The sequence below is a fragment of the Tinamus guttatus genome, unplaced genomic scaffold (genome assembly GCF_059628265.1).
Source record: "Tinamus guttatus ecotype Peru unplaced genomic scaffold, ASM5962826v1 Tinamus_guttatus_pri_ptg000035l, whole genome shotgun sequence".
Lineage (NCBI taxonomy): Eukaryota > Metazoa > Chordata > Aves > Tinamiformes > Tinamidae > Tinamus > Tinamus guttatus.
Window position 1 is genome coordinate 8,510,279 of NW_028288569.1, and position 27,388 is coordinate 8,537,666.

At 41.6% G+C, this 27,388-nt stretch overlaps 1 protein-coding gene across 1 annotated transcript in view; it reads right to left on the reverse strand.

The window, feature by feature from the left end:
* NME7 (NME/NM23 family member 7) overlaps positions 1 to 27,388 on the reverse strand; it is an 84,710-nt gene that overhangs the window by 37,777 nt on the left and 19,545 nt on the right. The window contains exons 4-9 of the mRNA XM_088534036.1: positions 24,262 to 24,372; positions 20,958 to 21,008; positions 18,781 to 18,988; positions 15,525 to 15,630; positions 3,311 to 3,375; positions 2,450 to 2,518 (exon numbers count right to left, since the gene is read on the reverse strand). Of these exons, the coding sequence (XP_088390162.1) occupies positions 2,450 to 2,518; positions 3,311 to 3,375; positions 15,525 to 15,630; positions 18,781 to 18,988; positions 20,958 to 21,008; positions 24,262 to 24,372 (610 nt within the window). The remainder of the gene's footprint in view (positions 1 to 2,449; positions 2,519 to 3,310; positions 3,376 to 15,524; positions 15,631 to 18,780; positions 18,989 to 20,957; positions 21,009 to 24,261; positions 24,373 to 27,388) is intronic.

The window sequence follows — 27,388 nt, forward strand, 5'->3', positions numbered from 1 at the left end:
GGAAGTAAGGGAGGACGTGGAACAAGCAATATTCATGCCCACCAGCCATGGACAGGTTAAAGATCAGCTATGGCACAGAAAAAGAATATTCAGAATGGTCAAAGAGCAATAGGAAAACAAGGATTAAGTCTCTCTCTGCCACCTGACAGCAGCTAACTGCATGAAGACTCTGGCTCGAGCAGCATTGCTCCAGAGGGTTGGTATCCTCACAACGAATTCCATGTTAAGGGCATATGCTTAATCTCACTGCTGTGAAGTAAATGGGACAGAATTTTAGCCGAGAAGCTCTATTACCAACCTGTCCTTAAGAAATGCAGGTAGAAATATTCCTGTGAGAATGCAAAAAAAAAAAAAAAAAAAGAGTACAGACCAGCTTCATGCTCTACAACAGAAAAAAAAAATTCACTTCCATAAACTCTTATCTCCATCAGATTCTTAATATCAGGTCAAATGGCACAACTCCTGTCCCTGTTAACAAGCAATGAATTGCCAAAAAGTCACAGATCTGTATGATTCCATTGAATTATTTCATTTAAGTAACTGTTAACAGGAAAGCAGGAAAAAAATGGGCTTTAAACTTTACTCGAATCAACCAAACTCTTCCCTGCAAGTTGGGGTTTTCCTTGATCCTCCCTCTTCTGTTGTTTCTGAATCAGTATTGACATCCCAACAGCAGCAGCACACGGCAGGGGCCCTTGATCTGCCCTACACAAGCTCATCTTGTCCAGATCAGAGTTTATAAAGAGTTTATAAGTCACTGCCTCTTTGGCAAGATTCTCACTTACAGCTAAATTTAATTTTCTTCAGCAGATAGTTATTTAACAATAACTGTGCAGGGCCTGTGGATTAGGGAACAACAAACTAAAATTCGGGACAGGTGCTCAGATTTCTCTTTTCACCAGGCATGGGCTGCCTGAAGGAAACGAGAGTGCAGGTTTTGAAAAGACACTTGGGATTTCTGAATGGCAAGTATCTTCTGCCCCAAGTTATTTTGGAGTGAAAATAAAAACTCAAATCAGACTGTTCTGAGTTACAGATAGGATAAACCATATTCTTTTCTTCATCATCCTTTATCTCAACATACTTTTTCCTCTTTGACTTTCACTGACAGTATCTACTGCTGTTCCCAAGTCTTATTCCTTTACCAGCACGACTGCCTTTCCCACATTTTCCATCTCACAGATCTCCTGAGTCCATGTAGATGTCTCATTCGTTTCATCTGAGCGCTTCTGGCAAATATGGATTGTAGGACAGAGTCTCAAATTCTCACTTTTCTTCAAATCTCATCTAAAACATATGCCATTTATTGACTTGTCATGCATTACTTTCCTATCTGAGTAACCCTCCAATTAAATTATTTGACTTAATTTTGCAACTTATTTGAGGGTCAGAGGTTGTACAAAAGAGCTATAGAAGATGATAGAAAAGTTCCACTTTGGTTCAAAGCAAAGACCTCTACAGCACTATGAGATTCTCTGGGTCTTGAAATCCTAGGTAGATATCTCCACATGTGAGTTCTGCCATGAAACTAGAAACTGCCTGCTAGCCTTCCTTTGGTCATGCACAAAGGGCATTAAGCAGAAGAGTATGAGTGTTTATGAGTATTTCCCAATATAATAGAAAACTACCACTACTCCAGACCTAATTAAAGACAAATACACAAAATCTGCTGAGATAAATTAGATTCAACAATCACAAAAGAAAAAAGAGAGGAAAAAACTGTCACACTGTCAGATCAATATCAGTAACTATCCAGAGAAATTTTTAACAATTTAACCATTTATAAATTAAAGATAACTTGCATAGTACATATCATGGCACTGAAGCTAAGCTCATTCTTATTTGCAGAAAGATCTGAAAAGCTCTGTAAGAAGTTGATTTAGAAACACAAGCTCCTCTTTTCATATTCCTATGGTTCCATTTGCTAGCAGGAAGTTTTATCTTGAGTACTCTGTGGCTTAATAATATAGAGTCTTACATGCCCACTGGGATGGCAGCTACCTCAAATTCGTCTCAAGTTTTCCAAAGTCAGATCAATAAAGAACTACAGAAAAACCATCAGTAAAGCACTCATAATAACTACCCGTTTCCTAAATGAACTAATAAATATATATGCTGCTGCAAAGCACTACTGCAATATCAAATTGAACAAAGATATAAATGTGAGATATTGTCATAGCTCTACCAAAATAACATAACTTAGCTAAGGGCCTTTTTTTCCAGTATTTTACAGATGGTTTGACTCAACAGTTCACTCAAAAGAACCAACTTTCTTTCCACAGCTTCAAGCATAAGTTTCAAAATGAGTTAGTTTCAGAAAAAGCTAGAATTGGTCAAAAACAGGTTCCTAAATGAAATCCTATCACAAATACCAAAATGGAAAGATGTGACCACTTCCTCTTTTAATCAGGTATTTTTTTTAAAGTTTTTTTCCTCACCTTATACCTACCAGATATTCAGCGACAACACCTTTGTAAATCTCATAGAACTCTTCCACATTTGCACGCTCCATGTTGAACTAAGAAAACAAAAATGTTAGCCCGTCTGTCTTAAAAGAAAAAATAGCCCTTTTTTAGCCTCAGTATACTCCTTTAAGTTTCACTAGGTATAAGAGTGGCTTTACAGCTGCAATACGAATTTTGTCAGCAATTTAGCTAGAGATGACACAGGCAAGATAAGATGTGCTCTCTTCTTCTGCCTTTAATAGAAGTAATCACTGTATTTTGTGTGTCATGTTGACTGACAGCCAAGATGATCTGTTTGTTGCATACTAGTGGGCTACTAGAGGGCATATTATTACTTTGACTAAAGAGAGAGATTTCTGCTCTCAAGCTTTTCACAAAACACAGGGTCTACTCTCGGGAGCAATTTTTGTGTTAGTGTCCTTTAATTTCTATGGGGACCAAGGTATTAAAATCCTTTAAAAATCTCTGAAAATCCTTTCCCTAAGTTTTCACTAAATTTATAATAAAAAGGTCAAGGAAGAATATTGACAATCGATTCTCTAATCTTAGCATGTTTTCCAAAGAGATAAACTGCTCCAGAGGAAACTATTATCATCCTCAGTTTAAATACAGGGAACCAGGTGCAGAGAGGCAGAGGGTTGTGCTGCAAATTCATGCAGCAAGAAGAAACAGATCAGACCCAACGAAGTGAATGATAAAATACAAGTATCACAGGGACAGCGCTGAACCTGAAATGCTGCTATACAGTTTGCACAAGGGTCCTGTACCTGTGCTTTGCTGTGAAGTACACATAGCACTGCTCCAATTTCTGTTTATCAGAAGAATACACACAAAAGGACACTTACCATCTGTAAAGCTGAGATCTGGAAGCCTTCGCTGATGATGGCTTTTATAATCTTTCCAGTGAGCCCTGAAGAAACACACACAAAATAGTACTGAATAGATAAATAAATAATAAAATTTGCAGTTGAAAAGTATTTATATCAATGCAGTATTTGTTTTCACATAAGAGACAGCATATAATGCCATTACAGGACACGCAAAGCTGAACTGACTTGACATACTCTACTTTCTATCTGAAGTGAGGTGGTGGTGATTTCAAATAACTGAATTCCTTTCAGCAGTTAAAATAACATGATTCCTTAATCTCTAACAATAAAAGTGTAATTAGCAAAGTCTGCTTTTCTAAGAACAACTGCAAAACACCCATTAGTTTCAAATTTCTAAGGAAAGTTCTACTAGAAGAAACTAGAGACTGGAGTCTCCATCCTTGGAGATACTCAAAAATATGTCTGCTTAAACTGTAATCAACTCAGGGCACAGATTATCTCTTTTGCTGTCTTCGTACAAGGCTCAGAGTGGGGTCCTACTTTATATTGCATACAACAACATAGGCTGATAATAAATAAGGTTAATAAAACAGCAGCAGAGTTCATCTCTTGTATAGGAAAAGCACATTAGTACGATATAACCTACTGCTTCTGGGGTTATACCTCACTGAAATGTTATTCCTGAACACATTACTTACCTACTATCCTGCATGCATCCACCAAGACTGAACAGAATTGTAAAAAAACAAACAAACAACAACAAAACACTAAACTTAGAAGAGAACAAGAGCCTCTGATTTTCTATAGAACGTATTTTAGATTTCTCCCTGCTTAGGAGATCAGGCCATTTGAAAGATCATGCAGCCAGGCATACAATATTTGATGTGAGAGCACTTTGATGAATGCTTGTTTTCATAGAGCACAAGTTGTTCTCTGGAACAGCTTATGAGCCACTACAGATTTCTAGACATTTATTCAGAGCAAACAGTTAACCACAGAAGAATACTGTGTAATGAATAGCAACAGCAGGACAGGATTTGATTCCTGGCCATTAAATCCTTTTATTTTATATTGATTTTTGTTTTAGTACTACCTAACTTCAGTGATTGAGAATAAACCAAAGCTGATATCCAGCTTCTAGCATGCTCAAGACCTGAGCTGTGCAGGGACACTGGTATTTGTAGCATATAGCCAATGAATACTGTGAGTAAGAGGGATAAGTTGGAGGGCTTTTTGCAGTGAGAATGAACAAAGTTGCCCTTAAAGTATCCCCTATTTTCACATTAAGGCTCATATGCAGAAACCTTCCCATCAGTGGGAATCAGTGCATGCTTGTTCCAAAAATCTTCCATCTGCTAAAGGGAAAGCTGAAGAAAGCTGAAGATTCCTGCTCTGTCCAGGAAACATTTTGGGCTAACACCATGTAGAAACAAGTGGAGGAAGGTACAGTCGCTGCTGTCTTAGAATACGGGCACGACATTCCCTACTAGCACTGGTAGGATTTCCTTACAACTGTTGTAAAGCTGGGTAAATATATTTCCCCTTTTTATTGGAGTGGGAAGAGAAGGGGGCAAACAGCGGCAAAATGAACCGTTTTCCTGCTGAGGTGGATGGATTTGCCTGGGAAACACATGGCCGAGTCAGAAGGAAAAAAAAGGCCTTTTGTTTCTTTTAGTCCACACTGCTAGGAGTGCTCAGCAGCTCAGACACTTCAATGCGCAGGTTCCAGCAAGGCTGGGGACTGCTACTATCTCAGCTTCAGATGCGAACGGCCGACCCATAAAGGGATTAAGGGGCTGGCTGGGCATCATCCAGGGGTTAAAAAAAAATCTGTATCAGCCCACAGGCATTTCCTCGTTCCCGATCTTTAGACCTGTCACTCCAGTCAGCAGCCACCGCTTCCAAGAAGCCAACAAGGAGCGAAGGGAGGACAGCGGTAAACAAATGGCAGCCACCACTTGCATGGACAAGGCTGCTTTTTCCTGGCAGCTACAGATCTCCATTTTGCACTTAACCAAAAAAGAGTGGCCAACCCATGCAGGCATTCACAGCCGGCAGGCGTTGTAATTAAAATGCTCATCAGATATCGGGTTCGGGAGGGAAACAGAGACCTGATTTTAGAGAACCTTTAACCTTCAGCAATTTTAAGAGTTGTATGCAAAATCCACATTTTATGGAAGAAAAGGAAGACTCAAAAATTCATCTTTCTGGGCTGATTTTCTACTAAAGTCATCAGAAGTCTTCATCTCTGTAGAGAGCAGAGGCTCCTTTACTCATGGAAATCAATCAGGCTGGGGAAAGTTTTGCATAAGGGCCCTTAATACAAGGTTCTTTTAATAAATAACTGCAATAACTTACGAAGATTTTCCTCGATGCTCTACTTCCTGACTTCATCTCCATTCACGGGAGCAACACAACACCTTGTTATTGCAGATAGACTGCCCAGGACTGCAGCAGTCAAAAGGTTCAACCAGAGAAAGAAGCAATCATCAGCACTGTGCCCGGACAGACGTCTTGCCGAAAACACTCAGAGTGCTTTGAGGAAGAGGCGTGAGGGCTCATTTGTGTTTGCAACATGAGATATTAATTCCCCTTCCCAGACGTGGGAACTGAGGCACAGGAGGGTTGAGTTCTCAGGGCCGGGTCAGGTCTGCATTTGCGCAGACCCAGCTGCATTTTCCCCTGCGTTGATGACGTGCACACGGCTGCTGCAAGGAACGCTTCCCTCTCAAATTATGCCTAGACCAAAATAGGAACAAACCCGCAGAGTCAATCCCAAGCAACGGAAGAACCGAAGCTCGAGGCTCAGCCTGGGATTTGTTTCAGGCTTCCAGCCAACGTATGACTGAACCGGGACGCATGTTCTCCTCTGGGGGCTGAGAACGCCGAGGAAAAGAAGAACTAATTAGATAAAGTGTCAGCTCAGCAGCTTACAATAATTTGTTGTCAACTTTAAAATCCAGATCTGCAGGCAAAAAAAAAAAAAAAGAACCTTTTAAGGCCCTCCAAACAGGGCCAGTGCATCTTTAAAATGTGATTACAGTAAGAAGCCAAATCAAAGCTGCAGATTAGGCACTAGTCAGGATGAATTTTCAGTCACAATGTACAAAAGAATCACAAGCATTACTAAATGCAGCTGGGGGAATTTAATACTAATCCTAACAAATATGCATAGCAAATAGCCTTCAAGATAAAAAAACAAGGAGGGCAGAGAAAGTAGAGCTTAGGTCTCCTAGACAGCATTAGGTTACTAGGCATCTAATACTGGACAGATAATCTTCCAAGACCTTTTAATCAGATAAAAAGATAAGGCACTAAGATCTCATCAGTTGCAGGGATCACACATAATATCTGAAAATTGTTAATTAAGGAGTAGCAAACAGCATGGGGGACATCAGACCTCGAAAAATGTTGCAACTATTTGCAGTATCGAGTGGAATAAAAAGCAGAGTTCATGAAAGACCCTCTTATTCTAATGGTTTGGTTAACAGCTAGATTAACAGGGTGCAATAGTTGTGTTGATGGGATCTGCCAGTCTCGGTGCACTGGTAATCACCAGCTCTATAAATATATATTACATTCTTGGCCTGTTTCCCAACTTAACCATTCCTCTGTTAAATACATAAGAAGTGAGACAGGAAACCATCTTCAAGGCAAGAACTATTTCCTCATCTCCACCTTCTCTATGTCCTTTAATAACCTTCCCATAATTAAAAACCTTCCCAATATTAAAAAAATATTTCTTTAGAACAACAGAAGGAATAAACAAACTGCTGTAACTGACCTGATCAGTGATCTCTCTAACCCCATAACACATTTCCAGAATTAGCTGGTACCACTTGCTTAAAGTAGTACTAACTAAAATTAACATTTTCACTTCATGTCTGGTTTCGATATTTTGCAGTGTGTCTTTGCTTCACGCTACAATGAAACCAAGACTTTTGCTCCATGACAATGAAATTGCATCAAGAGGATCTACATGTATTTGGGAGTGGAAGAAAAGCAAAAAGGTCAAGAGAATCAGGGTCAAACTTGAGCTTTGGAAGGAGGAAAAGTGGGGCTCGTAGTTGGATCTTCCCGCACTATATTTCAGTTGAACTTCTGATTAGATCTTTGCTTCAGACAACAGTGTAAAACCGTGCAAGAGGGAGCTGATCTTTCTCAGAAAGTGCATTTCTTCCTACCAGTTGGTCAACTTGAAGAAGAAGATTTTTTTATCTCTTCACTTTCACTTTTTCTACTTGTGCATCTCTAGACAGTCTCATTATTCAACAAAAATACCAATTTCTAGATTCCCTAAACCTTGGCCCCAGTGATAATTTGTTGCTATTAATCTCCCAATCTCACAGTGTAATGTGTGAAAAAGTTCCCTGTCATTCGCCGGAGTGACACACACTCCACAAGTGCCGAAGGGAAGGGAAGCTTAAAAGCTACGCAGGCAAACAAGGAGGGAAAAGGAAAAGATAAGCGGATACAGACAGAAGATGTAGATGAAGGTGCAAGGGCATATCGATCGATATGATGAAGCCAAGATTTTCAGTCTCTCCTGATCTCTAGAGGTCCCTTCCAACCTCAACCACTCTGTGATTCAGAATTTAAAGGGCAACTTTACGGATATATATGGAGAAGGTGACCAGTACACAGAGGCAGCACTGGCAGAAACTTTTACAAATGGCATTTATTTGAACATACTAAAAGGGTGAAGATAAATAATGTTGCCACTGCTTGACTGGAGAATGGAAGTCAGCGTTGTGATAACACAAGAAAAATGACACACAACGACCATAAATCTTTGGGATCCTTGAAACTGAAACATTTGAGTGTTTGATGTGAAAAAGAAAGGAAATTAGCAGGAAGATTTAAATAGGCAGTGAGCCTATCAAAGGCCTAATTCTAGATGCAACGTTTGAACCAACACAAACAAGGCGAGACCACATTTGTGAGCACCAGAGAGAACATCAAGACACAAAATGAAAAACTGTTTGGGGAGAAAAAAGAAAAAAAGCTATTCTGGGAGTTCTTGCATGAGAACAGAGAGGGAAAAATCACAGTTAAAATTCAGATGCAAGAAGCTATTCCATCAAATTCAGATAGTCAAAGATCCCAGAGAGGCGACAGCCAACGCCTTCAGCACGTTGGCCGCGCAGTGCACGAGACTTGAGAACGGAACTTGAGGAGGATGGAAAGTTTAAGGAATACCTCTGAATACCTCTCAATACCTCTGAAAAGATAAGTATCTCTGCAAAAGTCAGGCTGTGCTCAGCCCAATGTTTATGTGTTTACCTAAAAAAAAGGAAAGGTTGAGGGTTCAGGCTTTCATTTCCGATGAATACAATACTCTTCTAAGCAAAAACTGAAAAGGTAATATCCAGTTTGATTTTCCCTTTGCTTCTTTATTTTCATCCTTTCATTATTTTGCACCCCAATATCACATCCACTCAGATTTATTTCACTTCAAAAGAACATGGTTTACTCAAGCTAAGAGAGTATTTTTGTGGCTATACTGATTTGCACTTGCACTTATTTCTTGAGAAGTGTAAGCAGAGCTTAACACAGTATTTTGGTTGAGGCTGTGCTGGTGGCTTCTATGGCAGCATTCAGTCTTTCAACATCCAAACCATTCACGTGCTTCCTAGTATTTCCTTGCTAATTTTTCTCTCTCCTGTGCATGGGACACTGTCTAGGGAGTTTTCATGTATGGGGTTACAGTTACAGAGAGGCAGTGGTTAAAAATATTGCTTACAGGGTACATTAGCTCACAATTATAAATTATAATTTTAATCTACTATTGCAGTTTCATTTAGCTCTAGAGATTAAAATCCTTCGGAGATCAGCTATAATGTACTCTAGCCCATACTAATTTTAAATTTCACTTCCTAAGGAAAATCTGCCAACTCACTGTCCTAGATCAAAACTATCATTCGATTTTGCTTTGTTAAAAGACTGCTTATTCCTACATCTGTGCCTTGGCTCCTTCTAGATGGAGCCAATGTAAAGCACCTATTTCATACTTGGAAAAACAAATGTCATCTCCTAACAAGCAACTCAAATTCAAAGTTGGGAAGACCATGCTGAGCTGCTAGAACTTAATGAAGGAAGTAATCAAGAAACATCAAAGGCTTCGCTTAAAAGATATCATCCCAGACATGGAGTATCCAACAGTACAACTGCAGCAGAGAGTAAAAAACAGACCAAAAGTGAATGGACTACTGTTTTCCTGAAGGATAAAAACTTTCTTCTTCTTAATTCTGATTTTTTTTAACATGTTTTTCTCTCACTTCTCTGAAAAGCACAAAATCATCTTCACCAAACACAAGACAAATTGAGAACACTTTAACATTTTGTATATAATATATTCAAGAAAAATATAGGAAGCATAGTGCATTTAATTTTACATGAATAAAACTTGGGTCTGCATAAGCCCATATGCAAAAAATTCCTGCAGCGGAAAGGTTGGGCTTTACCAGGCAGCATCTGCAGTACTCAGTCTTTCTGAAAAGCGGACTTTCTAAAAGCCCAGGCTTTTATATATCTGCAGCATCAAGACGCTGTGTTGCACATGGGAATATGCAAAGGTCACATCTCAATGATCCACTGTATTTCTTTAAAAACCCTGCAAAGATTTGTGTTCACACCACTTTTGTTTGTTTGCGGATGCTGTCTTCAAATAGCCTCTTTTAGATTTCTAAATATTCAATATATCAAAACTATCATTTATGACCCTAACATGCATTCAACCTTATAGATTAGGGAGATTCTGCCTAGAATGAGGTAAATCCATGACATAGCTGCACTTAACCTTTCTAGTATGCATATTTATCAGAGACAGAAAATATACTTTCAGGTTATTTGTGAGAAAATTGCATGCCCAATATTTTTTCTCACGTGTACGAAATCAGCTTTCTAAAAAAGCTTGTTCAACTACTTGTAAGTTTTCTGGGGGGAAAAATATAAATGAGTTGATCAAATTTACGTCTACTTAAAACTCCAGAGTGCAACAAATAAATAAATAATTTTCATTTACAATTCATTTACAATTTTCAAAAACAGTATCTAATGATTCAAATTATTTTTGAGAAAGACCTAGTCCTGATAATGATGCCAGATGCACACCTCATCACACCCTCATTTTCTTTTCCAGCTTACTTCTTTTTCCAACTGCATACCTGGAACTATGTTTAGCACACTGCAGAGGGAAGCTGGACATTTCCATAATGATATATTCTCTCACTCACTGAGCAACAAGTCTACTGCATGTCAAGAACAGCTCTTCGTTTGCTTAGCAGAAATGTACCCTCTACTACAATGCTGTGTTTCAATCCTGCCCTCCCATTCTCTTTTAAAGCAACTTCGTTCAGGAACCTTCACAAGTAAACCCTATTTCTTTAAATGCTTTACACTGAACTACTGTCCTTTAGATTTTCTTTTGTGTTAGATTTGTCTTTGGAGCAAAGAGCTACTCTCCAGATTAAAATTATTCTGATTTAAGTCTTCATACAAATAAGGAGACTTGAAATGACTGAGATATGACTGTCTAAAGCAGTTCGGTAACATTCAAACTGTATCAACTTAATATGAAAATAGGAGAAATGATGATAGCTCTGTAAGATTTGCAGTCTCTTCAGAACAGGTCTGAAGTCACAATTCCACAGAATATCTTTCCTACTTGAATAAATTCTTGATCTTTTTATTTTTTCTGAGACTGAAATTTTATTTGAAGAAAAATGTGTAAAACCCCACTGTAAATTTTACGTAAAAGGGACAATGGTTTAATTTACCACAAAGTAATGTTACAATAAAATCCCAATCTCAATCTCTTATTAGGAGAATGACTCTGTCTTGGTAGCCAGTCACACACTTAGTGGTCCTCAAGACTGTAGAGCCTTCCAGTTTATATTAGATCTAGTACTTTTGAAGTTCATGGTGCAATTCTAGAGCAAATTTGGTTTTGGCCAACCTCTCAGTGACCTTAGCAGAAATCATGTTTCAGTTTGAGAGTGGGAAAAGGAAGTGCAGGACTTCATCCGTACTAGTCTAAACATATTAAAGCGTGAAATATAAAACCCTTTTGACCTCAGTCTTTATAGCCTGCTATTGTCATTATTTTTTGCTGCTCATTTTTTAAAGGAATAAGTAAAAGCTACATCAAATAAATTTTAAACTGGGAAAGCCAAGAAATAGCAAATTCTAATTCATACAGCAAACATAACTGTACTGTTACACATAAATACATTAAAGCTAATCCCACCCACAGTGATCTGCAAGCTCTATTTCTGCAGGCGAAAGTCAAGTCATAGCTGTCCTCACAGCATCAAACCGAAGTTCACCCATTTTGGTGCATTTATAATTTCCATTTCTGTGCAGTATTGCTGATACCTCCAGGTCTAAACATGAGGAGGCCTAAATGACTGTGACTGTGATGCCATATCTAAATGACCTGCATCTCTAGCACAAGAAGCAAGTAGATATAGGATGTAGAACCACACTGAACCTCTCCAGCTACTGAACAAATCACCTTACAATACTGGCCAGCACAACTGAAGAGCTGCACTTGCCAGTCACTGTCTTCCTTGGCTGAAAACTGGCCCCAAGAGAAGGGAAGAAAGAGACTTAAAGATATTGAAAAGCGTGGCCAATTTTTTAGAGGCCTAATGACGTTGCAAACTGAGTCTGCATGGAATTGCATCAAGTTGTTTCTCATTCTTTCACATCCCCACAAAGAGAAACTGGATTGGGAAAGGACCCCCTTTTTTTGGGGTTAAAATGCAACCACCTCACTCACTGCTGCCAACTTTGCCTCAGCCAGAGGAGCCCCAGGGAAGGGCTTCATCGCCACCACGAGGAATGCTAGAGAATGAGCTAAAATGATGAGCTACAATTATGCAGCCCAGAGCAGCGGGCTATACTGCCTTCAAAGGCCCTCCCTGCTGGCCTCCCCGCACGGATTCCCCAGGAAGAAGTCCCCCTGACACCAGACAGCCAAAGCAGCCACGAGTTTGCTTCCTCAGGAGGCGCCAAGAGACAAATTCTGTCAGTGCCAGCACACCCGTGCCCAGGAAGCACAACGCTCTCAGCAGCTCAAGCTCGACCTCGCGGGGCTGCCCCGCGCCTCGGCCTGGCCCCTGAGGCCCCGGAGGCCCCTCGGCAGGTAGCCACGTTCCCCCTGCAGGGGCTGAGGTGGCTGCTCGGCAGGAGGTGTTTCCTTACGCCGCTCGGGAGCGGTCAGCGAGCCCCGAGATAAAAGCGACCGTGAGTTTCCACCACTTTGCTGTCGGACAGGAACGCTCCGAGCGGCCCACCGTGACCAAAGGCGGTTTCCAGGAAAGGACATTGTCCCAGAAACAGCCAGCATGAACCGGAGGTTAGATCCGGCCTCCTGATACGCTTGCTGAAGAGCTGCCTGGTTTAGCGATGGTTAAAGCAAACCCTCGTCCAGCAAAGAAAAATGAGCAAGTTTGCCCTTTAAAGAACTGGGTATGAGACGGACTCTGTGAGGAAAAAAAGCACTGGGAAAAGGGCTGGAAAGCAAAATTCAAATCACAAATTCAATCAAAGGTTTCTGCAGAAATAAAGACTAAGGCTCTGGATAAACCCAAGCACAGGGGAACTTCATGTAACTGTGCATGGGTAATGAGCGGAGTACACTCCTAGTGGTTAGATACTCATATTTGAAACACGAGCAGTGCATAGGAAATGATAAGAAGTGCACAGGAAGTTACAAAAAGAGTTATTTTTAGATGCTAGATACTGAAAACTGGTGACTCAAAAATCGAATCTGCACTGCATGCCAGGCCCTGCTGCTTTGACCCGTGTCAATTCACCTCCGTGCCCTCTCCTCAGTCCTTCACCTCCTCACACTGGCAGCCCCACACACTTGATTCCTCTCCGGCTGCCATAACTCGAAGCATTAATTCTGGCGGGGGGGAAGCAAGCTGCTTAATTTTAAGACCACGCTTTCTCCAACGTGCGGTTTTGCCACGAGTGCAGTTGCTATGGCACCTACTTCTGCTGAGATACAGGCAGCGTCGCTGGCGTAGCCGGAGTTTCTCAGGCCTTCGACGAGAGGCAAGATGGGTCTGCTCCTCCTCCATTACAGATCACTGAGCCCAGTTCGGTTGCCCCTTTATCCCCCACACTTTCTGCCTCCCCACGCACAACCCCATGGGTCCGTCCGCCCTCCTTCCCACCACGTGTCTCTGCTCTGTGCTCCCTAGGGTCAGGCTTCGCCCTTACTAGCTGCCTATTCCAGAGCAGCAGCGGGGAGGTCCCCTGAGTGGGTTGCTTGCTCACTCCAAACCCTTTGGCACGCTGCTCCCCAGCTCTAAGAGTCTGCCCAGAGAGGCAGGAAGGGTGGCCAATTTGTAGGGACAGCCTGCCACTGGACACACAGTATACATTAATCTTTAAAAGCTTTAAAAATCAATGAGCCAAAGGCTATGTTCCTCCAACTTTAAAGCAGGCAGTTTAATTGCAAGAGAGTAAATTTGGCTTCCGAAAGCTGCTGCAGCACGAGCATGTGGCTCTTCCCCCAACTGCACGCAGTTCTGCCAAGTGTCAAGACACGGAGTGCTTTACAAGGGGACTGAGCACGCAAAAGGAGATGCCGCTCGGGGATCCTTCCGTCATCATCCACAAAAACAGGGCAAAGAGGAGCATGAGAAGTCGCACACGCACTCATAAACATGTGCAGAATTTGTCCCTTGGCAGGTAAAAAAAATTCCGCACGAGTTAATGAGAAAAGAAAGTAGCGGACGAGGCACTGTGAAATCTCCAGAAATGAAGAACTTCTTTGGCCTGAGGGTGACAGAGCCCTGGAACAGGCTGCCCAGAGAGGTTGTGGAGTCTCCTTCTCTGGAGATCTTCCAAACCCGCCTGGATGCCACCCTGTGCCACGTGCTCTAGGTGTCCCTGCTTGAGCAAGCAGGTTGGACTAGATGATCTCTAGAGGTCCCTTCCAACCTCAACCAGTCTGTGATTCTATGAAAAGAGCCTTAAACTCACAAAGAGAGAATCTGAGCCCCCTTAGGTAAAGGAATTATATCTGAAGTCTGGGAAAGCAAGGCTGAAGCCATCCACTTTGTCATTTCAACAGTCAAATTAAGGGCCGTAGCAATCAGAACTATTTGCTTGCTGCAAATATGTAGTAGGAAAAATCACAGTCCAAACTGCTGCCCATATTGCTGTAAAAGGAACATCTTTCTGTCTTTGCTGCATGGCAGACTTATCAGTAGCATATAATGTACAAGACCTCAAAGAAATAGTAGACATGTTATCAGCAGTGAATGCAAGACTTTCTTGTGCAAGCTTTTTTGTATTTACTTTTATTTCTTTAGCAAGCTCTCCAGACATCCAGCTTGAGGTGTGAAGTCTGGAAACTACTACAGTCACCTCTGCTCTTTGATTTTAGTTGTCTACACGGGAGTGATTAAGATGTTGTAGTGCTCTGCACCTTGCTAAGAAAAATCTGTATGTTCTCACATGACAATATTTATTTTATGACCAAAAGTACTGTTAAAGCACCAGAACCAAAATGTTTTACTATAGTCACTGCTCCTGTACATGCTCTTTATCCAAATACAGGACACAAAAGGGAGATTATTTTTTATGATGACAGCTGGGCATTAGACATTTCCAAGGATCTCTGATGTGCATTTTCCAGCCCAGAGAGCATCAGAGAGTCCAGCAAATGCTCGGATTCACTAGCTCACTTTCAAAGAGCAAATATAAACCTGTGTCACTTTGTGACTCCCCAGCAAAGTCAGCAGAACAAGATTCGTACTAGTGCAAATGTCCCTTCAGGAGGGGTTTGACTGTAATGTGCTGATGTGTGAATGGAAGGTCCTGTGATACAGTCTTGCATCCTGCTTTCAGTCGTGTGGGGAATCTAGCAGATGACTGTGGTGGACAGAGAGGAGTAGGGACACAGTAAGCTATCACAGCAGGATTTATCAGATCTTGTGTAGATTTTTATTTGTTCCTTTTTTTCCCCCTCCTCCCGCTCTTTATCCTGAGATAAAGAAAAGTATCCACATGGAAAGTACATGAACTACTCTGTAGAGGCGAACTGCAGAAACAATGTGAACGACAAAACGTTTGTGTGTTCCTGCATGTATTATAAAATAAGCCCTGTGCTCTTGCAATTTCTTACTCTCCTCAGAATGGCATAGGTGTAGTCATAAGATGCAATAAAGAAAGTATTGCTTTGACTTCCACTATCTACATTGCTTACCTTCGTTAACTGCGTGAGGTTTAATAATGCAACAAGTACAGTTTGTGAATTGTGCACTGTTCACGGGTCCACGACCTCCACTGGAGGGAAAGAACAACTCCAGCTCCTGAAACAAAATTGTAATTTAATATATTTTAGTTTGAGCTAGTGGTATACCTAAGCTTTTTATCATAAATAACATCTGACATCTCTATAACCACATAAACCTTAATTATAAATTTTAGCACTTCAAATATATTTTTCCCTTTAGTTTTCTCTCAAATATGTCTTTCTCTCTCTGGCAGCACTGTTACAATCATAAAATCACAAATTGGATTTCTCCCACAATTTCTTTCTTTCTACATCCCTAGTGCAATCTATTTCCATTCCCAAGCACTAAAAATGCTGCTACCATAATCACTTGGCTGAGTGCTCCCACTTTGTGTCTCTTTCTTTTTCCTCAGTATTGCTTTCAAATCCAGTCCCATATACACATATTTCATCGCTCTTCTTCACATCATCTTTTTTCTCTGCATGAACAGCTAACATCCTTTTTTTTTTCTTTTTTGCATATGCAGAACTGACTTCTATTCCTATTTTTACAGCTGTTTTTTTTTCCTTTCATCTAAATGACTAAACTTTGCCTGAAATTGTCGACTCCCGACTTACTGACTCTACTTTCTGTCTTCCCAAATCGAAGCAGATGAACTCAGCTGCTCTGACTCCGGGGATGGCTCAAAAGACCCTCTCTACCTCCAACTGCTTCCGTTCTGCCCCCATCACTGTTTGTGAATCCCACAGCCTGGGGCTGCAGGCCGCGCTGGGGGGAGCGTGCTCCTCCCATCCCGATATTTTGCTCATTGTTCACAGCCAGCTTCGTGCTTTTTCCATACCATTTACTCACACAGCCTACACAATCTGCCAATAAACATTAGCCAAATGCTGTAGAGACAGATTCTATTTAAGACCTATCGCTCAAATTCAGTAAGAGAATTGATGAACTTCTATTTAAAGGAAACAATAATATCCAGGAGACACTACTACATAATCTATCCGATTTTTTTCTGGGATAGTAGTAGCAGTACTGAGGGCCAGTTCCTGGAATTGTCCCCTTTAATTCAGTAGCACACTTCAAATGGAACAGTTTCCTGCATCCTTCCAAAGACAAAATGCTGCGTGCTCCAAAGACCCTAGCCCACTCTGAGACTAATGTTTGCTCTAAAAGGCAAGTAGGAAAAGGGAGCAAAATATTTACAAATATCTAACACTTTGTTTTGTCCATTAAAAGTCAGAAAAGTATTAAATAATGCCAAAGGATGAGAGTAAGGAAATACCAAATAGGAACCAAGTGCAACTTTAAAAACAAAAAAGAGTTATTATGTCTAATCTAAAATAATCCCCAAATTTAGGCTGCAGAAATAGAGACAAGATCTTGGAGTACCACAGACACACTTTGATCGGTCATTTAGTCCCAGAAAGGACAACACAGCTTTCCACTCTAGCTGCTTGATCTACAGTCCACTCACTAGATAAGGTTGGAACTTTGTTTTTCCTTTGCATTCCTTTAACTTCTGTTTCTTTCTTTCCAGAAAAGCTTCTGCAAGGCACATTCAACTAGCTTCCATGACAACTGCTATTTGGCCAGATGATACTAATACTGGACCTACTAAATTAAATAGGCACAGGCCTACTAAAACCACAATTCAGTTGGTTTACAAGAGCCTGGTACTGTTACCAATAACTCCACAGACACATATACCAGCAAAAGTTCAGCAAAATAATTCCAGTCATAAATGTAGTAGAAATGAACATAGCTTTCAAACAGCATTTTAAAAATAATAAACGCAAGAACAACAATCTTAATCTGAAGAACATACTCATAGTCCTAATTAAAATCTTATGCGAATAGATATCCTCTTCAGAGGCTCTTGCTTCAAAATCTGGCACAGTTGCCATGGCAGCACACAGGCACAAACAGAAACTTTCTCCTATCTGTATGAAGACATGTAGGTATTTGACCAGAATGACACTGACTTCCTCATCAGGCTTTTTCTTCATCATAAAACCCAACAATTTCATAGAACCTCTGTGTGAATATGTACCAACTTTATCAAATTTACCATGAGAAAATGCAAATTTCCTTGTGCATGTGATTTCCTGTCAGAACCAGGGAGACACAAAGCAGGAACTCAGGGGGCCACATGCTGTGTAGTGCAACGCAGATCCAGCAGGTCGAAGACGTGACCACCTGAAAGCCACCCGTGCTTTGAAATTAAGTTGTTCTGCTGGGCTGCAAGAAAAGGCTGGCAAGCTCTGCCCTCATGACCATGGAATCCACATTCTCTAATATGCAATACTTAGCACCTGGCGTAGGTCTCTCTCAAGCTGTGCTGCTACTGCAGCTTTTCCACCTTCATTGGAGGCCACACTAGGATCAGTGTAGCAACAATTGGTATTTTTTCCCCTGTGGTCTGGAGTTAGATACCACAGGGCAATACCAAAATGTATAGCCAGGAAGCAGGCAATTAAACCACCCAAACAAGCCTTTGCACTGAACAACCAGTATGCAAACTTTGCTCTAGCCACACACTTACCAAAACATCTATCAAAAAAACATCAAGGCAGACAAATGGAAAGCTCAGCTGTATATAAATGTTGGCAACACGTATCAGCCAATGCCTGAGGTTTTTAACACTACAGAACAACCCAGACTGCAAACAGCAAAAGAGAACAGGGCTACAGTACATGCCACTTCAGCATGCCCGATGGTCTGGCCTGCTGCACTACCTTTCTAAATATGAAACAGTAAAAAAAAAAAAAAAAAATCTCTCTGCAAGGGGGTCTATTTCTTCTGAGCAAGGGCAGCAGGAGGAGGTGGACTGTGGGCACAGGAAGAGGATGAGTGACAGCTGTGGGGCAAAGGAGAAAGCAGAATACATGAGGGCACAAAAGGATGTAAATGTGTGTACCCTTTCTTTTGAAGATCAGCATTGGGAGGTCATTTGTAGGTTATGCAGACTATGCGGTCAGCTCAACATTAAAACCTTGAGTGCTGAGTGCGTGTGATGCACAGAAGATGTTAAAATGACCAGGCATGCTCTCCTGGTCACGGTGCCCAGTGATCCTCTTTGTAACATGGCTAAACAAGATTTCTGTTCCAGATATTGTTTACATTTCTGTGCTAAAAAGGAGCCATGCAGAAGTAGCTGTTACCTGATTAAGTAAAAAAAAAAAAAAAAAAAAGGAAAAAAAAGGTCAAACACACACAAACACTTACTCGAGCAGCTGAAGCAACTGAATCTGGGCCATGAGCTGCATTTCTTAGGCCATCATGTCCGAAGTTTGCTCTAATGCTGTCTGGCGCATCAGTTTGAGCCACTGCCGAGTTTGCAGGTCCTAGCAACGTTTTCCATTTAGACACTGCATCATCTCCTAAGATTTCCATAGCAACAATAGGACCACTCGTTACAAACTGGAGAAGCTCACTGCAAAAGGGAAATAGCACATGGTGACCCAGGCAGTGAGTTAAAACCAACAAAAACTTCCTCTATGATCTGGTGGAGGCACTTAAAACTCAACTGGCCATGGCCTAGAGCAACCTGATCTAACTTGGAAGTTGTCCCTGCTTGGAGGAAGTGGTTGGATTGGGGATCATGCTGGGATTCTTTTTATGCTTGTAGAAAAATGGCCAGGTAATCTTAAGCTAGTCTGAAGAAGTAGCAGCAATGGTGGAAAGAGGCCCTTGCTGAGCATTTGCCTGCCAGGAAGGCCTCTTAAGCAGCCCTCTTCTGCACAGCAGACCTCCTCATGCACCCGCTGCACATCTTCCCCCCTGAACAGCATCAGTACGGCCATTGCAAGGGGCTGCTTTGCTGCCCTAGGCCTGCCAAAATCCAAGAGAGACACAAGATTTGAAAGCTGGTGGTGGGGAAGAGGGTTAATCACAAACTCATCACATCCTGGCGTAAGCAGAAATCAGCTCGTGTTAATGGCATGAACCTGAGTAAGGAGAGGAGGCTCTTTGGAGGAGCCTATCCTGGCCAGCTAATTTCCATGGAAAACAGCTGCCCCAAACTAGAAACGCCCTGATGTCCCATTTGAAAAGAAACTTCACTTTAATTCTATTTCTTTACAGAACGAGCATGCCAAGAACCCTGCTTTTTCAGCTTGCAATCTAGACAGAGCCTGTACCATAAATGGTAAAGTTGAATCAATTCTTCCTGTAATTTTCTTTTTTTTAAAAGATTACAAGATTTTTTAAAATGATTACAATTGCGAGCATGCGTGCTCACACTTATCTGTGCATTCACAAAATTTGTCTATTGTATGCATTTATTAAATGTATTTTAAAAACTCTTTTATATTTCTCAGTACAGAAAAGGTTCTTTTGCCAAGAAAGAGAATTGCTGTTTTTTTCTTACTCTTCAACAGACTTCTATTAACTAAGTGAACCTGCAAATCAAATTTGAGAGTTCTTCTTACAGAGCAGTAATAAAAAGCCAGATGTAACTATCAGAGACTTTACATTTCATTGGCTTGAAGATTCTTGTTCTATTTGGTCATTAATTATTTCTGTTTATTCCTAATTCAGAGAAAAAAAAGATGCAAAGACATAATAGCCAATAGGGCTGGAGGAGAGAAGGGGACCATCACTGTGGACCAAAGCCTCAGAAAATTACCACTGGGGCAGACATCTACACAACAACAGCCCGGCAGGCCGAATTCTTGCTCGCTCATCGGCATGCTCAGGCAGGCTTACGTGGCAAAGAAAAGGCAGCTCCAAAAGTGCCTCTCTCCTCCCCGATGGCCACGCGTGCCCTGGGGTCGCAGTGAGCAGCGCCGGGCAGGAACATGGCGCTTGCAGCCGCGGGAGCGCAGCCGCAGGCCCCGCTGCCCAGGCCCTCTCGTCAGCGCGGCAAGCGGGTCTCTCGGCTACGTGAGCGCAACCCGGCGCTCCAGCACCGCTGAAAACCACCGCGCAGCGCGGCACCCTCTTCCCAACAGAGGCAGCCTGTGAAATGCAGCAAGGGGGAGGCAAGCTGCTCGCTGGCACTTCCAGGCAAAGCGGAAACTGCACAGGGCTCGCACCACCGAGCCACGACTCACAGCCAAGCTCTCCCTGCTGCCCTGCTGCAGGCCCCACGCCAATGGTGAAGATGCCTCTTCCCCAGGCTTTGAAGTTTGCTTTGCTGGGAGCATTTTCACTTCTGAGAGGCTAAAGACATTCTCCTGATATCATCAGGCCCTAAAGACCATGCATTAAGGCCCTGGATAGCTGAAATAGGAATCTGCCCCTGGAGGAAGATGTACAGGGCCCATACTTTGCAAAGGGCTCCACACAACTAAGATAAGCTCTGATTTTCCCATTGTTCTGCAATTTCAAACATGCAAAATGAATCCAGTGCATTCAATAAATACGAACATTACATGTCAAGCTGAAAATTATATACCTACTTATAAAAAGGTTTTGATTGATGGTCTACGTAGAAGTCAATTGCTTCTTTTCTGTAAGAGTTAAAAAAAAGACATAATAAACTCCCTTGAAAACCAGAACTGATCATTCATCAACAAGTTTCTACAGATAATATCTTCCCCAGCCAGCCAGCTTCATGTCCAGTAACAGAAGCATTTAACTTGCTGTCATAGTATGTCCACAGATGCACTTTACTCCAACTTCTGCTCCTGCCTGGGGAAGGAGGTGATCCTTGAAGGCCATTAACACTGATTTTTAGAGTCACCAAAGGTCCCCACCTCCTCATCTTAGGAAATACATGCAGCAGTCTCACCTTCTTGCTAACCACTCACTGCTCAGTCATTTTCATTTCTCATCTCAGCTTGAGTGTGTATGTTAATGAAGTCTCATTTTAAAGCATAAATCGACTGTTTTTCTGCTTCACTGAAACCTATTTTGTTATCAAGGCTACTGCTTGATTACACCGGCATACAACAGAATATTGTATAGCCTGGTTTCTACTCACCATCTGCAATATATTTAATATATTGCAATATGCAGAAATATTTTAAGTCCCAGAGGCAGCTCAATCCCCTCCAGATTAAAACATGCTTTCGCCCCACATCTTGCTGCCTAAAACCTCCATTCAGCCTCGCGTTTCCCCTCTGGGCCACCCCAGTTCCTGCACAGCGCTTGCTCCCCAGGCAAAGGAGGCTCTGTAAGGAGGAGCTCTCCTCATTCCCACGTGCAAACACAGCCTCCAGGCACATACAGCCTGTCTATACTGTGCTGCTGCTTAGCTTTACTCGGGCACTACGAGCAGTGTATGAGACAGCGCAGCGCTTGCCGCTCGCTAAACATCAAAATACTCAAAATCAAAATATCTTTCCAGAGCGAGTGGGGACTGTTTGAGCTCTGCACTGCCACAGCCAGCACCACAGCCACAAGCAGCTCCGGGCTCAGCTTGTGAGTACAGCAGTGGGGGGAGGCATTGTGCAGAGCCCACCTGCCATCCACAGCTGGACACGCCGCACACCAGCTTTCCGCCCCGCTGTACCCAGCCAAGCTGCTCCCATGTTTAATTCCTGCTAAGTCCGCTTCTTTCTTGGACAGCAGCAGCTAGAATACACTTGACGGTTTTCAAGTCCAACCCTGCTTATTTTGCTGCTTTAAAATACCAGTTCAAAAGCAAAGTCTTGGGCTTGGTGCGTTGGTGAGTTCTGAAGCTGGACTGTGGAGAAGGACAAGCTCCTCAAGTGAGGACTGGGAGCTGCAAGCAAGCAATACTGCTCCCTCCTTACCTGAGTGCAAAGCTCATCACCACAGTAGAGCTGTAGAGAGGCTGAGAGATTCTCCTCGCACTTACAGGAACAATTCTGCAATATTTTCTGGTCTCCGTGATTTTGCTCCCTGTGCTTTTGCTTTGCTCGCTGCTTTTCAGATAATACATTTCAAGCCTGAGCAAAGGCACAGCACTGTCCTCTGCAATGCCACTTTACTCATCCCCCTACCTTTGCTCTAAACATCCTATAATTTCTGCCCATAATTTACAACAGCTGTCAAAAGTCCTCTTCTCAATCCAATTCACACACACAAAAACATGTTGAGAAGCAAATAGGAAAAGTGTATGCAAACAGATTAAGTATTCTTATTTCTGAATATGAGGACATTTTTGAGGGATATTTTTCTGAAACTCCATGCTAGTCTATTAAAAAAGATTCCCTTTACAATAGATATGAAGTTAGAATGAGACTTCATTACTTAATTCCTTTTTAATTTCAACTATCCCATTAATTCTCTACTTTTAAAGAATGGAGAGCAGTGCACAGCTGGGAATCAGGGATTGAATTGAGGCACGATCAGATGCTAGAGTGCTGACCCACCTACGCAGTTGCCTAGCCTCACTTTTGAATCCTAGCAACGTTTTTCATGGAATTCCCGAAGCAAGTTAACGGGCATTGCCAGACAAAGGCCAGCAATAATTCCCTTAAAGAAAGCAGTCGATCACAGTGCTGGTTTGAACAAGGATGCCTGCAGGGATTTAGGTGTAAAAGACTTTGGCACAGCCCCAGTTCTAACATTTTTAAATCGAGCAATGCACGGAGAAACCACAAATGCTCCAATTTTAAATATATCTAGTAACACAGCACAATCTTGTGCTTATTAATCTTTATTTTCAATTTTACAAGACAAGCTGAGATTTTTATATAGCAATAGGCAATAAAAATTTAAATCTCAAAGTTTCTTTTCTTCTTAAGAGTCAGTCAACTGCAGAGCACATGACTTGGCTCAAGAGTTCTTCAAATTCTCAGACAGATACTAAAATAAAGAATCGCCCAACACTTTAGGATCAAATACATCGGATTGCAGGAGTGCAAGCCAAAAAACAGTTGGCTTGGAAGACACTGAGGCTGATTGTGAATCAGCATTAGAAACCTGACTAAACTCATGAACTGGAGCTGTTCGAGGGAGGATTGGGACCAGGGCAGTCATACAGGGCATCAGGTGAACACCTCAATAGGAAGAGGTAGTCAGATAGAACACAGCATTATCTGTATTTCAGAACGCCAGGAACATTTTGAGATAGGAGCAAATTGCTCCTGTTCTCATACAGAACCTGTGAAAGTGGTATGAAAGTTTTTCTTCACAAAGAGATGTTGTATATGGGCAGGTTTAGCAGAGCAACAACTGAGGAATAGCACAGTGGGGAGCTCTTCCACAGTAAATTCACCACTATGTTCTTTCTTCTGCAACATGTTTTCTTTTTATCTTGTGGCTGAGGGCAGCAGTAGGGTGGGCAGGGGAGGGGATTGGGAAGATTCATGAGTAAAATCTTTCCATCCCTGCAATCACACCAAAAGATCCCTTGCTTTGCTGCGGTCTTCTATTCATTATCTGGGAACATAAATTAAGAGGATGGATTTATTGATGCAAAAAGAACACCACAAATGCTTTGAAGAAAACGCTTATAACTAGCAATATGGTTTGCATCACGAAGCTAAAGGGCGAAGACACAGAAACTTGTCATTAACAAGTATTAGGGACTTGCTGAGGCTATACTAGTCACCCTGGATTCGCACCGAGATGTTCACCCGTATGCATTTGCACAGAACTTTTGCAGCACTTAGCTTAATTCTCTACACACTTTCAGAAACCTACACATGATTACGAAACAGATGAGTCTTCCCTTTGTTACTCACTGGAATGGACTTAATGTGTGGAATAAGATGGAATAACTTCAAAGAATGCCCTTAAATGCTAAAATAATTTTCCAATCCTATAGAGCTAACCTTAAAATTTTCTTACCTTGAAAGCACCATCATCTTGGCCTTGGTTATTGTAAATCCTGCATTAATAATGATATCAATTAACTCTCCCAACTTGGGTATTGCATCAGGTTTAATCAGAGCCAGCGTTCTGGAAAAAAAAGAAAGAAGAGCAGAGAGATACAGCTAACACTACTTTCCTTACAGCATTTAATATACAAAATGAGTTTATATTCAGACAAAAAACATCACATCAAAGGGAAAAATTCTGCCACAGTCAAGCATCCTCATCCCAGTGTCTCATCAATTTCCACGCTGCTCTTGAATGCCTGTTCAAGACATTGTTCAGATAAGGACGAGTTTTGCACATTACAATTTCCTCAGCTTTCTAGCCCAGTTAGCCTACAATGTTCCAGCAGCAGTTGCCATTTACCCACTCCTTCCCTCACTCTCCAGGCTAACAACCTGGTTACTTCTTGCCTTAGCTAATGTACGCTTCTATTCCACAGCAACCAATTTCTCCTATATGAAATAGTTGTTATTACATTTAAAACACTTGGAGGCCCTTAGAAGAGGCTCCCACTGTGCTTGGTACAGTACAAACACTTCTTGACATACAATTTGCATGTAAAATATCCGATACCTTTAATAGATGCAATAAAAGGTTAGAGGAAGGAGCTAGTCCATCTCCTTTACTGACTGACAGGTATATTCTAAGGGAGACCAAGACAAAAATCTCTACTTTCTCCCCTGCATCCTTGTACCCAAGCACATCCTGTCTTCTCCATAACCATCTTGTTATACAGTACATTTCTCCAGGCCAGACTGTTTTATTAGTATGCTTTACATAGGCTCAAATATACTGTCTGGACTAAATGCATTATTAATCCAAAATAACGTGCACTAAAAGCAGCTCTGTAAAAGGCCTGTTTCTGTTTGTAGGCATCTTGTGGTGAGTCAGCCTCAAATGTGCTCGGCTTACAAATCAACAGATTTATTCAGCCATGTATCCCTGAGACTCCACGTCTCTGACAGTCCTAAAGAACTCCTTCCATCTTTTACCCTGTTCCCAATAACGAAGGCTACCCAACATAATTTTTTTATCGTAGTGCTCTCATAAAAGAAGGGCAAATAATGGCAAATTTCTCATTTCATTTTCCTGCATAGCATGGAAAACAGCCTTTAGGTTCACAGGAATATATTATAATCAGTTCAAAAATGCTGAGGTTACAGGCGATGAGTAAATTTCCACTACATTTACTTTGAACCTGAAGTGACTTCACAAGTTTTAGGAATAGACAGCAGCTATCCCACAGTAAATTCAAAGGAAAGGAGATATGAGAAGAAGGAAAGGGGGACGTGTTGATGCATCTGAGATTTCCTCTGAAAAGGAAAGACATAGATTGTCTTCAGAGCTCAGAAACAGACTCAGATTTCCTCAAACAGGAATAACCTGTAATTAGAATATACTTTTCTAATTTAAAACTTTCTACCAAAACTGTAATTTCTAGCAATAGGTAATGGAACACTATTTTATGAAGTAATATACCTAGAAGACATTAATATAAACTATAATAAGCAACTGTTACCTATTTTTTCCCCAGCATTGGTATATAAGCTGTGCCACTTCAGTGAGCGCTTCTCAGAGGTGCGCAGGGAAAGCAGCAGCACAGTTCAGACTACTGAGCACTGCTCCTGAGATTGCATTTGGATTCAAGTGCCCTATTTTTAGTTTTAATTAGCAATATGTTTCTTGTAGTTTGACACGATGCAGCCCACAAAGTACATTTTGAAACAGTTTTATGTCTAGGAACAAAGAGGAGGGAATGAAAATTAAGCTCATTTGCTTACATTTTGAGAAGGATTGTACGACAGCACTCCAATGAGTACTAAAAAACAGAAGATGGGAACTGATCAAAGGAATGGTGCACAGTGCATGCTGTGGCTAGGCACGTGAGACCTACTTATTTCTAATAATAGACCTGCTGCATGTAGAATATTTTATGTCTTGTAGTAGAGGAAACACCAGTTATGTCAATGACTGGAAGCATATGAATAACATGCCCCAGCAGAAAAGAAATCAAGTATTTCTGCTTGCCACATGATTTGTCAAGAACTGTGACAATAACTGACTCTAAGCACAGTCAACTTAGAAGGGACACCCTGGTCAGGCAAACAGTTACCTTTGGTCACAAGTCACCCAGGATAACAAGTGAAGAACTACAGAAACAGCAATCCCCTTCTCACCCCCGTGTTTCCTTATGTGGTGCGTTTATAAGCAAGCGTGTGCTTCTGAGCTCACTGCCTGCGATGGTTCCTTAAAATGCACTGGGAAAGGAGTGAGGAAGAACATTCAAATACAGGCGTATTATCTAAAAATTGACCCAGGATAGAAGAAAGATAGGTGTAGAGCACTACATTGCATTGAAGTTTCTTTTCCTTTTTAGAACTGTCAAAATAATTTTAGCCCAATTCAAGAAAAGAGCTCTGAAAAAACTGGCTGTTTTTACACATCTGCTTTGTCCTCTGTGCACCTGGAGTCACGTTAGCTCGATTTACTAACATGAACAGGTGTCTTTCATTTAAAACATTTGAGATTTTTGAAGCACAGTCCTCAGGCTCCCTCATGGGCATTTGCTGAGCCTGTGTGCATGCATATTCAGTGACCAAAGCATGTAAGAGATTTTCCAGATTGGAGCTGAAGCGCAGATTGTCTTGCACGGTGCAAAGGCAAGAAAAGGTGGAAAAATGTTCTGCCTCAGGCAACAGTCACAAAATTATTAGCAGAAGTCCTCCTACAATGTATTTTTAGGAATTATCACGTGTATTGCATAAATCTTACTTTATCTACTTAACTAATCACAGCTGTGAAACCTTCTAGGACCAGGCCAAAAGGACAAACACCTCATAAGCAGCCACTTTCCCCAAGGGCTCTTTGAGAGCGGCCTGTTTGCTCAGCGAAAGGCAGCTTCCGTGGAGGAACGGGGGTTGGAGGACCTCTTGCCTCGCTGTTTAAGACGCATTTCCCCGTGCTCCTTCGGGCCATTCGGACTATCTCGCACCACTTGCATATCTGTGCTATCTCTCCACCAGCATTCCTGGAATGGTTTCCAAACAGCTGCTGTGTTGTAAATTCCCTTCCTCCCTTCCGCAGAGCGGGATAAAAC